Below are 14,476 nucleotides of genomic sequence, written 5' to 3' on the forward strand. Positions count from 1 at the left end.
TGCAGTGATTGAACACAATCTAGCTCATTACAATGTAAGGTCATCTGCCATCTTGACAGAAAATGGACAGCGACCACAACTATACCGGAAGTCATTTGCAGCTGGGGCCATCAAAATACAGACCTTCTGCTTTATACTGATGAGGGGCAAACAGCTCAAAACATGTCTCTGAAAATGGCGTTTCTGATGCTGACTTTTAGGTTTGCTAGTTCTAATAGGTGGCACTGGAATTCTAGTCCTATTCCATTTTGAAGAGAGAGAGAGAGAAAGAGACAGAGAGAGACAAAGAGAGAGAAAGAGGGAAAGAGAGAGAGAAAGAGACAGAGAGAGGAAAAGAGAGAAAAAAGAGAGAGGAAAAGAGAGAGAAAAAAGAGAGAGAAAGAGAGAGAGAGAGAAAGAGAGAAAGAGAGCTGTTGGAATCGCTTTTCTTCCACTCGCAGTGAGTGTTCCCTGGTCCTTAGTATTGTCTTTGGAAGGAATAAGTCATGTGCCAGTCCTTTATATTGACCACACATGTATTTATACATATAAATGAGATCTCCTCTGAGATGTCTTTTTTCTAAGCTAAACAAGTCTAACTTTTTCCACCTTTTTACACCCTAAAATCTTGCTGCTTTTGCAGCTGCTGCCTGACATTCAGTGCTGCTGCTCAGCTCACTATAACCAGAATAGCAAACTCTTTCTCCTCTTCTGTAGTTCGAGTTTACTTCCATGTAAAGTAGGTAGATATCCTTAGAGTGAATGTACAACTGAAGTGACTGTGTAAACCGAGCACTGGAGAATCCTGACAGCATGCGTTGTGCGCGCTGTGAAGCTTCCCAAATCTGTAATCATAGAGTGACTGCAGACTTGCGCCAGGGCCGGCTCCAGGTTTTTGTGGGCCCCGGGCGGAAGAGTCCCAGTGGGCCCCATCCACACGCAAACTCACACATACGTACACATACATATACATATTTAACGACAAACTCACAAAAATACATATAGAACTGACATATCTATACAGTCATATACACTGACATACATAGATACACATCATACATGCATACAGACAAACACACACAGCTCTGCTGGATACATACATACACACATAGCTCTGCTACATACACACATAGCTCTGCTACATACACACATAGCTCTGCCACATACATACACACATAGCTCTGCTACATACACACATAGCTCTGCTACATACACACATAGCTCTGCCACATACATACACACATAGCTCTGCTACATACACACATAGCTCTGCCACATACATACACACATAGCTCTGCTACATACACACATAGCTCTGCTACATACACACATAGCTCTGCCACATACATACACACATAGCTCTGCTATATACATACACACATAGCTCTGCTATATACATACACACATAGCTCTGCTATATACATACACACATAGCTCTGCTATATACATACACACATAGCTCTGCTATATACATACACACATATCTCTGCTATATACATACACACATAGCTCTGCTATATACATACACACATAGCTCTGCTATATACATACACACATAGCTCTGCTACATACATACACACATAGCTCTGCTATATACATACACACATAGCTCTGCTATATACATACACACATAGCTCTGCTATATACATACACACATATCTCTGCTATATACATACACACCTAGCTCTGCTATATACATACACATAGCTCTGCTACATACATACACACATAGCTCTGCTATATACATACACACATAGCTCTGCTATATACATACACACATATCTCTGCTATATACATACACACATAGCTCTGCTATATACATACACACATATCTCTGCTATATACATACACATAGCTCTGCTATATACATACACACCTAGCTCTGCTATATACATACACACATAGCTCTGCCACATACATACACACATAGCTCTGCTACATACACACATAGCTCTGCTACATACACACATAGCTCTGCCACATACATACACACATAGCTCTGCTATATACATACACACCTAGCTCTGCTATATACATACACACCTAGCTCTGCTATATACATACACACCTAGCTCTGCTATATACATACACACATAGCTCTGCTATATACATACACACATAGCTCTGCTATATACATACACACATAGCTCTGCTATATACATACACACCTAGCTCTGCTATATACATACACACATAGCTCTGCTATATACATGCACACATAGCTCTGCTATATACATACACACATAGCTCTGCTATATACATACACACATAGCTCTGCTATATACATACACACCTAGCTCTGCTATATACATACACACATAGCTCTGCTATATACATACACACATAGCTCTGCTATATACAGACACACATAGCTCTGCTACATACACACATAGCTCTGCTATATACATACACACATAGCTCTGCTATATACATGCACACATAGCTCTGCTATATACATACACACATAGCTCTGCTATATACATACACACATAGCTCTGCTATATACATACACACCTAGCTCTGCTATATACATACACACATAGCTCTGCTATATACATACACACATAGCTCTGCTATATACATACACACATATCTCTGCTATATACATACACATAGCTCTGCTATATACATACACACCTAGCTCTGCTATATACATACACACATAGCTCTGCTATATACATACACACCTAGCTCTGCTATATACATACACACATAGCTCTGCTATATACATACACACATAGCTCTGCTATATACATGCACACATAGCTCTGCTATATATATACACACATAGCTCTGCTATATACATACACACATAGCTCTGCTATATACATGCACACATAGCTCTGCTATATACATACACACCTAGCTCTGCTATATACATACACACCTAGCTCTGCTATATACATACACACATAGCTCTGCTATATACATACACACCTAGCTCTGCTATATACATACACACCTAGCTCTGCTATATACATACACACATAGCTCTGCTATATACATACACACATAGCTCTGCTATATACATACACACATAGCTCTGCTATATACATACACACATAGCTCTGCTATATACATACACACATAGCTCTGCTATATACATACACACCTAGCTCTGCTATATACATACACACCTAGCTCTGCTATATACATACACACATAGCTCTGCTATATACATACACACCTAGCTCTGCTATATACATACACACATAGCTCTGCTATATACATACACACATAGCTCTGCTATATACATACACACCTAGCTCTGCTACATACAGACAGAGACAGACACGCGCGGCTCCGGGGGGGGGCATAAATCGGGGTTGGGGAGGGCACATACCGCTCAGGTCACGGTGGAGAGGGGGCCCACACAGCGCCGGAGGGACACGCTGTGCTGGGGGTCGCTGGCTGGCACTGCAACTCTCATCTGTGGGACTGAGCAGGATGCCGGTCTGTAGCTCCGCCCACAGATGAAGTTCAAACCAGGAAGTCTGCGCGCCTTAAAGAGACGGCGCCGCAGATTCCTGCCGAGGACTGCGGTCCCCGGAACTCGGCCCGGGGACCGCAGAACTAAGGAGAGTGGGCCCCGGCCAAGGTTCACCAGAGCTGACGAGGCCGAGTGGGCCCCCCCGGCTCTCCAGGGCCCCGGCATTTGCCCGGGTATGCCGGGTGCTGACGCCGGCCCTGACTTGCGCCATAAGCCTGGATAACACCTTGAGAGATTGGAGTCACACACAGAGGGTTGCCCTTGATTCTCTTCCCTAAAAATGAAAGGCATATTTACATTTGTTCAATGAGAATCCATTGCTGACAGGTATCACATCATGATGTTCAGGCTGCTTTGTCCATGTAGTCAGCAGTGGGACAACAGTTATAATACCATTGTAACAATGGAGATCAGAGGATTCTAATACAGTATGTCCCCTGATTTAACCCTGATGGCAGTAGGTAAAGAGCAATTGAGGAAGAAGAGACCCTGTAACACAATCAGAGCTGGGGGCCCATAACTTGTGTGAGCAGACAGATTTTAGGTAAGACCTCTCTGTGTATCACAACAGAGACTTACATACCTCGATATAGATACACTGACAAGCAAAAGGGTAACAATGTTTTGATCTTTTGACTTTCAGGCCCAATATCTCACCATTCACTACAGCATGACATGATCTTCATTTTATAGACAATTATCTTTGCTAGCTTATACATAAATGTGACTTGCAGATATTTAGCATATGTTTAGTTATGCAGATTCTTGTCATGTCAATGCATTGTTACTGTTTTACTCCTAAAAATCAAATTTTTTATTTTATTAGTATTTTGGCTTTCTTCACTGCCTGAATCCTTCTGGGCTCTTCATCAGATTCAAGCATGTCTCTATCAAGATCTGACCCCAGGTCTCTTCTCCACATTTCCAATGTTGGTGTATACTGGTCGGCTCACTTGGGTATGTATTTAGCTCTTTCTTCAACTCTACCCACAAGTATTGGATTGGGTTGAGGTCTGGGGACTGTGGGGACAATCCAGCTCCTCTACTTCATTATTATTGAACCATTTCTTCCCCAGTCTGGACGTATGATTCGGGCCGTTGTCCAGCTGGAACACTATGTCGTCCTTTTCATACCAGAGTAACTCGTCTTGTGGGATACTCACATATAGCTCAGTATGGAGACCACCATCGATCCTGGTCAAGTATCCAACGTTTTGGCTGTGAAACATCCCCATATCAACAGGCTTCCTCCACCGAACTTGACAGTTCCTTCAATTTCTCGATCATTTTTCTTGTTTCCTCCAGACCCAATTGCACCCATCAGAGCCGTCTATCGACTTTCCTCTCATTGCACCAAATCACCCATTTCCAATCGTCTACTGTCCACTTCTAAGCAGGTGGACAGATGCAAACACACAGACAATGAGGAGGCAGTGATGACTGAACTGACAACGGTTTATTAACTATATACAACTCAAGGGTTAGCACTTTAAATGTTAGATATTGGTATAACACAAGAAGTAACAGTAGTAAATCAGTTTATTTCACAGTGGATTAATCAGCAGCGCAATTGTACAGAATGCAATCACGGTATTCTTTACACAGCATTATTCTTACCACTAATGGTCACCATCGTCATCGTACTCTAAATCTCTCTAGACGGGATATGTCAGTGTCACGCTATTCATTACTGTTGTCTAAATATCGAAACAATACTATACAAGTCCTAGTGGAGTTGGAGACCCTACTCACTAGGCTGCAAGTCCAAATTGGAGGGATATATGCACACCCTCTACTGGCTGGAGGCCTTGGTGCTCTGAAGTCTGGTGCCTAAGTCCCCATTCAATACCATATTCCTTCAGAGGAAGCAACGGCCTTGCTCTGGATCTTGACTGGAGTAGTCTGCAGCTTGACCACAAAGTTGAGGCTCTGGACCTTGACCTCAGGTTCTTCTACTGGCATGGGTCACAGTGCTGGCGGACACAGACAGAAACGGGCCTCTGTGCAAGAACAATATATAGGCTCTTTGCAGCCAAAGAACTCCCCAAAATGCACAATTCTATTTTCTTTGGAAGTAAAAATGGGCCCCGTGACCTCCTGGTCTCCAGTGCAGCTGCACAGGCTGCAATAATGAGTTGTCTGCCCCTGGGTCATGGCTTCCACTAGTTTTGAGAACGGTTCTTCTACCAAGTTGAGGTCACCAATGTTCTTATCAACTTAGGTCACGGACCCTCCTCTTTGCTCAGGTCACAAATGTTTGACTAAAAGTCTGATTCACTGCTCTCTTCCAAATCTAGGCTCCGACTTCCATTACACAATTTTTGTACTTTTTTTGCAAACTGGAGCCCACACTTCGTATGAAGATATTGATGTAGAAGCTTCTTCCTTTTTTTTTTTGGAGTCACCATTCCAGAAATGTGCAAACTGCATTTCACAGTGCTGGCATGGATGTCTATGATCTCGCTATTATGAAGCATACAAGCTGCCTCCACTACCGTGTTTATCGCGCCAGAACTGATAGATCTTGTGATGAGCCAATTTGTTGACTCCGATATTTTGCTTGGATGTCACCTCTTTGTTTTTTTTAATGAATGGATGGAGTTCATTTCATATTCATCCAACAGTCATGGCCTCACATAATGCAGTTTGGCAAGTTTCTTGGTTGGGAGACAACGATCGATGAGCTTGATGATGCTGTTTCTCTTTTCTTGGGAAATTATCTTCATGGCTTCTCCTCGATTCGATCCAGTCACCTTTCACTTGAGAATCAATCTAATAACACACTGAGGGAATGTGAGAACAGGTTGTAATTTGTAGAATAGATGAAGAAAAAGAATTTTCAACCACCAGGAGCAAAACAGTAACAATGCAGTAACATAAGAAGAATCTGCATAATTAATCATATGCTGAAGAGTTGTAAGTCAAATTTATGTATGAGATAGCCAAGATGATTGTCTATAAAATGAAGTTTGTCTCACGCTGTAGTGAATGGTGAGATATGGAGCCTGAAAGTTAAAAGTTCAAAATATTGTTACCCATTTGCTTGTCAGTGTATATGAAAGTACATTAACGCTAAATAAATAATGACAAGATGACGGTCAGCTAGTCCCTTAAAAAAACAATGTCTCAAACCAAAATGTTCTGCCCTCCAGAATGCAAAGAGAAAAAATAAAACGAAAATCATACAAGAGTAGTAAATTGAATGTAACTGTAAGTGGAGTACCCCTTTAGTACCCCTTTAGGTTGCTTGGCATTCCTATATTTACTACACTACACCGTGTCACCTAGAAAGTTCCAAGAGAAACAGATAATGATTAGGAAGGAGAAAGATTCGCTAATATCCGGTATTATCACAGCCAGCGCCGACTCACTCAAGAGTGAAATAGGAGCATTGATTTTACCGCTTTTAATCCGGCTGAAACGGCCACTTTTAATCCTTATAATCTCCACTACTAGATTTATTCCAAGCTGGTAAAGCTGTCGAGAATCGGCTCACAGAGCATCCTGTGAAATTATCTGTCCTGTAGCTGGTGACACGGGCTAAATTCAGGGGGAAACTTCTATTCTTCTTCGAGTTAAAGTGAAATAATAAATCTCTGCTTCTATAAAAGAATGAATTCAATAACTGAGGTGCGGTGTTCATTGTGATTGTGATACCTGCACCTGATACTTATGTACTTTTCTGTGTTTAGCAACAAAATTTAACAAAAATACAATTTAAAAAATAAAATAAAATAAGGGAACATTCTGATATACACATTTGCATCCTCACTACCGATATAGCTGGCGACACCTACAAAGTGCTGTAGAACACATTTCATTAGATATAGGAATGTACAAGAATGTCATGTCTGGTGTTTATGTCATCACCATGCTCATGTGTCCCTCATAATGTTCCTCCTCTTGGCATTTTCTATGAGTCCTTGATGGTGCTCCTATTCTTGATCTTGTTCATGTGTCGACAGTATATTTTTAGTCTTGGCCTTGAGTCTCCAGTAATGTTCCTGTTATTGACTTTGCCCATGAGTCTTCTGGGATGTTCCTACTCTTTTACTTGCCTAAATATCCCTGGTGATGCTCCTGTCCTTGGCCTTACCCATGTGTTGACAGTAAATGTTTAGTCTTGGCTTTGAGTTTCCATTTCCAGCAGTATTCCAGTTATTGACTTTGTACATGAATCCTCTGCGATGTTACTTCTCTTTGCGTTTTCTATGTGTCTCTTGTGATCCTTCGGTTTTTGGTCTTGTCTATGTGCCCACAGCAATTTTTTTTATTTTTGGCTATGTGTCTCAAGTGATGTTACTATTATTGACCTGATTCATATTTTCCCTGGTATGTACCTGCTCTTGTAGTTGTCTTTATGCTTCTGGTGATGCTCCTGTTCTTAGTCTTGTCCGTGTGTCGACAGTATATTTTTAGTCTTGGCCTTGAGTCTCCAGTAATGTTCCTTTTATTGACTTTGCCCATGAGTCTTCTGGGATGTTCCTACTTTTTTTTTTGCCTAAATATCCCTGGTGATGCTTCTGTTCATAGCCTTACCCATGTATCGACAGTAAATTTTTAGTCTTGGCCTTGAGTTTCCAGTAGTATTCCAGTTAATGACTTTGTACATGAATCCTCTGGGATGTTCCTTCTCTTTCAGTTTTCTATGTGTCTCTTTTGATGCTCTGGTTCTTGGTCTTGTCTATGTGCCCACTGTAATTTTTTTATTTTTGGCTATGTGTCTCAAATGATGTTACTATTATTGACCACATTCATATTTTCCCTGGTAAGTTCCTGCTCTTGTAGTTGTCTATGTTTCTGGTGATGCTCCTGTTCTTGGTCTTGTCCATGTGACAACAGTAAATTTTTAGTCTTGGCCTTTAGTCTCCAGTAATTTCCCTGTTATTGACTTTGCCCATGAGCCTTCTGGGATGTTCCTAATCTTGTCTATATGTCCTTGGTAATGCTCCTGTTCTTCATCTTGTCCATGTGTCGACAGTAAATGTTTTGTCTCGGCCTTCAGTCTCCAATAATGTTCCTGTTATTGTTTTTGCCCATGAGTCATCTGGGATGTTCCTAATCTTGTCTATATATGTTCTTGGTGATGCTCCTGTTCTTGGTCTTGTCCATGTGTCAACAGTACATTTTTTGTCTTGGCCTTCAGTCTCCAGTAATTCCAGTAATGTCCCTCTTATTGACTTTGCCCATGAGTCATCTGGCATGTTAGTAATCTTGTCTATATGTCCTTGGTGATGCTCCTGTTGTTCATCTTGTCCATGTGTCGACAGTAAATGTTTAGTCTCGGCCTTCAGTCTCCAATAATCTTCCTGTTATTGTTTTTGCCCATGAGTCATCTGGGATGTTCCTAATCTTGTCTATATATGTCCTTGGTGATGCTCCTGTTCTTGGTCTTGTCCATGTGTCAACAGTACATTTTTTGTCTTGGCCTTCAGGCTCCAGTAATTCCAGTAATGTCCCTGTTATTGACTGTGCCCATGAGTCTTCTGGCATGTTAGTAATCTTGTCTATATGTCCTTGGTGATGCTCCTGTTCTTGGTCTTGTCCATGTGTCAACAGTACATTTTTTGTCTTGGCTTTCAGTCTCTAGTAATTCCAGTAATGTCCCTGTTATTGACTGTGCCCATGAGTCTTCTGGCATGTTAGTAATCTTGTCTATATGTCCTTGGTGATGCTCCTGTTCTTGGTCTTGTCCATGTGTCAACAGTACATTTTTTGTCTTGGCCTTCAGTCTCCAGTAATTCCAGTAATGTCCCTGTTATTGACTGTGCCCATGAGTCTTCTGGCATGTTAGTAATCTTGTCTATATGTCCTTGGTGATGCTCCTGTTCTTAGTCTTGTCCATGTATCGAAAATAAATATTTAGTCTTGGCCTTCAGTCTCCAGTAATGTCCCTGTTATTGACTTTGCCCATGAGTATTCTGGGCTGTTCGTAATCTTGTCTAAATGTCCTTGGTGATGCTCCTGTTCTTGGTCTTGTCCATGTGTCGACAGTACATTTTTAGTCTTGGCCTTCAGACTCCAGTAATTTACCTGTTATTGACTTTGCCCATGAGTCTTCTCGGATGTTCCTAATCTTGTCCATATGTATTTGGTGATACTCCTGTTCTTGGTCTTGTCAATTTGCCCACAACAGTATTTTTTTATTAATCTTGGCCCTTTTTCTTCAGCTTTTTGTCATTGAGCCTGTTATTGTATCCCAAATAATTATTATTATTATTGTATCCCAAGTAATTATTCCGTTCTTCGTCCCATCCATGTGTTGCCAATGATCAGAGCATTTCAAACCTTTCTAAATTTGAATTTGCCAGGTTTGATAAAATTATAAAATCATTAAGATTTGTATTCGCCATGATATGCAATAGTGGAAAACTTCCAATTTCCTTAAAAATAATTATTTCACACTCTGTGGTCTTTTATGACTATATCCAACTCCTTTTAAGCAATTGACCAGAAAACAGCCTTAATAATCTGAATTGACCTATTCATATAGAAACTAATGAAAATGTAATATTGACCAACGGTGCAATTGATAACACAATTGACTGACAGACGCTTCATGTTTTTTAAAATTAAAAAATATTCTAATAATTTTTCCCTTGTGGTCAATTGTAATCAGACTGACTCAAACTGACGGTGTCGCTGTCAGAGGTAACATCACATGCTGTAAATGAGACAAGTGATGTGTGTTATATGGCATAACTTTCTCTGCTTCCACCCAATTATTATTCTTGCCAGAGGTAACTGAGGGCAATTGTGGCCTGAATTTGGTGGTACTACGGCTGGAGATAGTATTAGTGTTGGTGTTTCTGCGGCTGCTAGCGGTTCCCACATTCATAGGTGTGGTATGATTTTTTTCTTTTACACTACCCCGTCTATTGCCATTGTAGCTTCTCAATTTTCCCGTCATACCTCTCTTCTTGTTTTTGCTATGTATTCGCTCCAGAAATTTATCACAATTTCTGTGGTTTTGTTCGTCCTTTAACTTTTTGAGAATTGATCTCAAATTCTCACTGGAATTGAGATTTGGAAAGTTTTTTCCGGCATGGACCTAACATTTCAAAAGTACGTGACAATTCCAGGGGGCTGCAGGTTGCTATTCTTAGCCTGGAGGGCTCCCAATAACCATGGGTCTTCCCAGCCTGAGATTACCAACCCCCAATTGTCAGTATTTACCATGGCTGGGTATCAAAATTGGGGGGACTGCATGCTTTTTTAATTATTTATTTAGATAATTAAAAAAGCGCATAATACACAGCCACAATAAGCGCATGCTGGGCGCTGCAGCCAGTAGCTGTGGGCTTTATCTGTGCTGATTATCATAATATGGGGGGACCATACACCAATTTTTTTATTTAGTTTAGTTTTTTATTTAGTTATTTATACCATGGTAGATGCACACAGCGCCTATGACTGGAAGCAGTCAGCTGACACGCTGTCATTCGGGCTGGGGGCATGTCTGACTGCAACCAATCACAGGTGCCGGTGGGCGGGGAAAGCAGTGAATATTCAATGACGGTTAATTATCGGCTTCAGAAGTGAATGTGTGACCTGGAATCAGCGTACCGCCGTGCCTCGCTAAGTACAGTGCGCGCAATGCTATCTCCCTATCTCTTCTACCAACATTTTTAACCTCCGGATTCTGGTACCCATAGACTTATAAGGGGACCAGATTCCGGACCGGAACCAGATATTTTAAAAAAGAGAACAGGGACCTGCTGGTCCCAGTTATCTGCAAATTTGTTTATCTCTAATTATCATCATTGTAATATTTGTTTATTATAAAAAAAATAAAAATAATAGAAATAAAGGACAGATGAAAAGAGAGACAGAGAGAAGGCAGAGGCACCCATAGAGACAGCGCTTCTGCATTCTACTAAGTGTTTCATCACACCACACTGCTGAATTCACAGCAACACTTCTCAATACTACTTCATAATGTCCTCCATGCTGCTGCTTCTAAATATTAGCTACATAGAAACAGGAGAAAAAGAATCCCTGTGTGTGCTGTGTAAATGAGACATTATAGCAGCTAGTTTCCACCAACTAGCTCAGAGACAACAGAAAATTACAGATCGAGCCTACCGAGCTGAAAACTACACAATTCATGTCAAGTAATTGATAAAAAATAGTGCCATTCCTCATCTGAAGTGATAAGTAAGTTTAATTCTTGCTGAATTCACAGTTACACTTCTTAGTTTTACTTTATAATGTCCTCCATGCTGCTGCTTCTTCTGAATATTAGCTACATAGAGACAGGAGAGCATAAATACCTATGTGTGCTGTGTAAATGAGACATTATAGCAGCTAGTTTCCACCCACGAGCTCAGAGAAAACAGAAAATTACAGATCGATCCTGATGAGGGGAAAACTTCACAATTCATATCACATAATTGACAAAAGCAAAGCTCTTCCTCGTATGAAGGGACAGGTAGGTTTAATTCTTGCTGAATTCACAGGTAAACGTTTCAGTATTAACTTGTAATGTCCTCCATGCTGCTGCCTTCTGAATATTAGCTACATAAAGACAGGAAAGCAGGAATCCCTGTGTGTGCTGTGGAAATGAGACATTATAGAAACTAGTTTTCACCCACCAGCTCAGAGACAACAAAAAATTACAAATCGAGCCTGGCAAGGAGAAAACTACCTGATTCATGTCACGTAATTGACAAAAATATTGTTATTCCTCTTACTGCAGAACTCACAGCTAAACGTCTCATTACTACTTTATAATGTCCTCCATGGTGCCGCTGCTTCTGAATATTAGCTACATGGAGACAGGAGCGCAGGAATCCCTGTGTGTGCTGTATATATATGAGACATTATAGCAACTAGTTTCCACCCACCAGCTCAGAGACAACAGAAAATAACAGAACGAGCCTGCCAAGGGGAAAACTACCCGATTCATGTCACGTAATTGATACAAAAATAATGCTATTTCTCATCTCAAGGGACAGGTAGGTTTAATTCTTGCTGAATTCACAGGTAAATGTCTCAGTATTACCTTGTAATGTCCACCATGCTGCTGCCTTCTGAATATTATCTACATAGAGATAGGAGAGCAGGAATCCCTGTGTGTGCTGTGTAAATTAGACATAGAAACTAGTTTCTACCCACCAGCTCAGAGACAATAGAATATTACAAATTGAGCCTGCTGAGGGGAAAACTACTCAAGTGACAGGTAGGTTTAAGTCTTGCTGAATTCACAGCTACACTTCTTACTTTATAATGTTCTCCATGCTGCTGCTGCTTCTAAATATCAGTTACATAGAGACAGGAGAGCAGGAATCCCTATGTGTGCTGTATATATAATATTATAGCAACTAGTTTCCACCCACCAGCTCAGAGACAACAGTAAAATTACAGATCGAGCCTGCTGAGGGGAAAACTTCACAATTTATATCACATAATTGACAAAAGCAAAGCTCTTCCTCATATGAAGGGACAGGTAGGTTTAATTCTTGCTGAATTCAAAGGTAAACGTCTCAGTATTACCTTGTAATGTCCTCCATGCTGCTGCCTTCTGAATATTAGCTACATAGAGATAAGAGCGCAGGAATTCCTGTGTGTGCTGTGTAAATGAGACATTATAGCAACTAGTTTCCACCCACCAGCTCAGAGACAACAGAAAATAACAGATCAAGCCTGCTGAGGGGAAAACTACACAATTCGTGTCACCTAATTGACAAAAATAGTGGTATTCCTCATCTCAAGTGACAGCTAGGTTTAAGTCTTGCTGAATTCACAGCTTCACTTCTTACTTTATAATGTCCTCCATGCTGCTGCTGCTGCTTCTAAATATCAGTTACATACAGACAGGAGCGCAGGAATCCCTGTGTGTGCTGTATATATAATATTATAGCAACTAGTTTCCACCCACCAGCTCAGAGACAACAGTAATATTACAGATCGAGCCTGCTGAGGGGAAAACTACCCAATTTATGTCACGTAATTGATAAAAAATAGTGCTATTCATTGACGAAAAAGGAATGGATCGCTCAGAAAAATGATCAAAGTTACTATTTTTGCTTTTTAGGAATAATTATAAAAGACAATTCTTACTACATTAATATAGTTTTATTATCTACGGTGGGCATAAACATTTTGGTACACACCAAAACAAGGTGATAGCTAACCTTGCTTACTCTTACCAGAATGCCAGAAGTTCAGTTTGCCCCAAATACGTAGAATAGGTCCATATACATCTCTCACATATACGAGCTCCGCTTGATGAGCTTCATAAGACGATGAACTTATAACAACTTTATCTCCCGGTCTCCAGTCTACAGTATTATTTAGAGGAATCCTGTTAATAAAGATATAAGCAAATGGATAGGGTTGTATAAAATCACATGGTAAGAGTGACAACATAAAGAAATTGGAGACATTAATCCAAATAATGAAACACATTCTAAAACGGCAGAAATTGACTTGTTTTATGGCAATGTAGTAAATTATATTAGAGGGCAAAATTTAATGTCTGGCAGCAAATTCGAAAATAAAGTAGAGTTTACGTAGTAAAGTTGATCAACATAATATTTATGAGATGAATTGTCATAATAAAAAGAACAGACATATTATAATACTGCCCTCTTTGCATCAGAATATAAAACTGCTCCCTATGTACAAGAAAATACTATAATACTACCCCTATATACAAGAATATAACTACTAAAATACAGCTCCTATGTACAAGAATATAACTACTATAATACTGCTCCTATATACAAGAATATAACTACTATAATACTGTTCCTATGTACAAGAATATAACTACTATAATACTGCTCCTATGTACAAGAAAATAACTACTATAATACTTCTCCTATGTACAAGAATATAACTACTATAATACTGTCCCTATGTACAAGAATATAACTACTATAATACTGCCCCCTATGTACAAGAATGTAAGTACTATAATACTGCCCCTATGTACTAGATTATAACTACTATAATACTGCTCCTATGTACAAGAATATAACTACTATAATACTGCTCCTATGT

General features: G+C 40.1%; 1 protein-coding gene across 1 annotated transcript in view; it reads right to left on the reverse strand.

Annotated features, from left to right (window-relative positions):
- The window catches only part of PKHD1 (PKHD1 ciliary IPT domain containing fibrocystin/polyductin), an 832,619-nt gene that overhangs the window by 118,923 nt on the left and 699,220 nt on the right, over window positions 1-14,476 (reverse strand). The window contains exon 54 of the mRNA XM_075341622.1: window positions 13,621-13,775. Coding sequence (XP_075197737.1) covers window positions 13,621-13,775 — 155 coding nt within the window. The remainder of the gene's footprint in view (window positions 1-13,620; window positions 13,776-14,476) is intronic.

The sequence above is a fragment of the Anomaloglossus baeobatrachus genome, chromosome 3 (genome assembly GCF_048569485.1).
Source record: "Anomaloglossus baeobatrachus isolate aAnoBae1 chromosome 3, aAnoBae1.hap1, whole genome shotgun sequence".
Lineage (NCBI taxonomy): Eukaryota > Metazoa > Chordata > Amphibia > Anura > Aromobatidae > Anomaloglossus > Anomaloglossus baeobatrachus.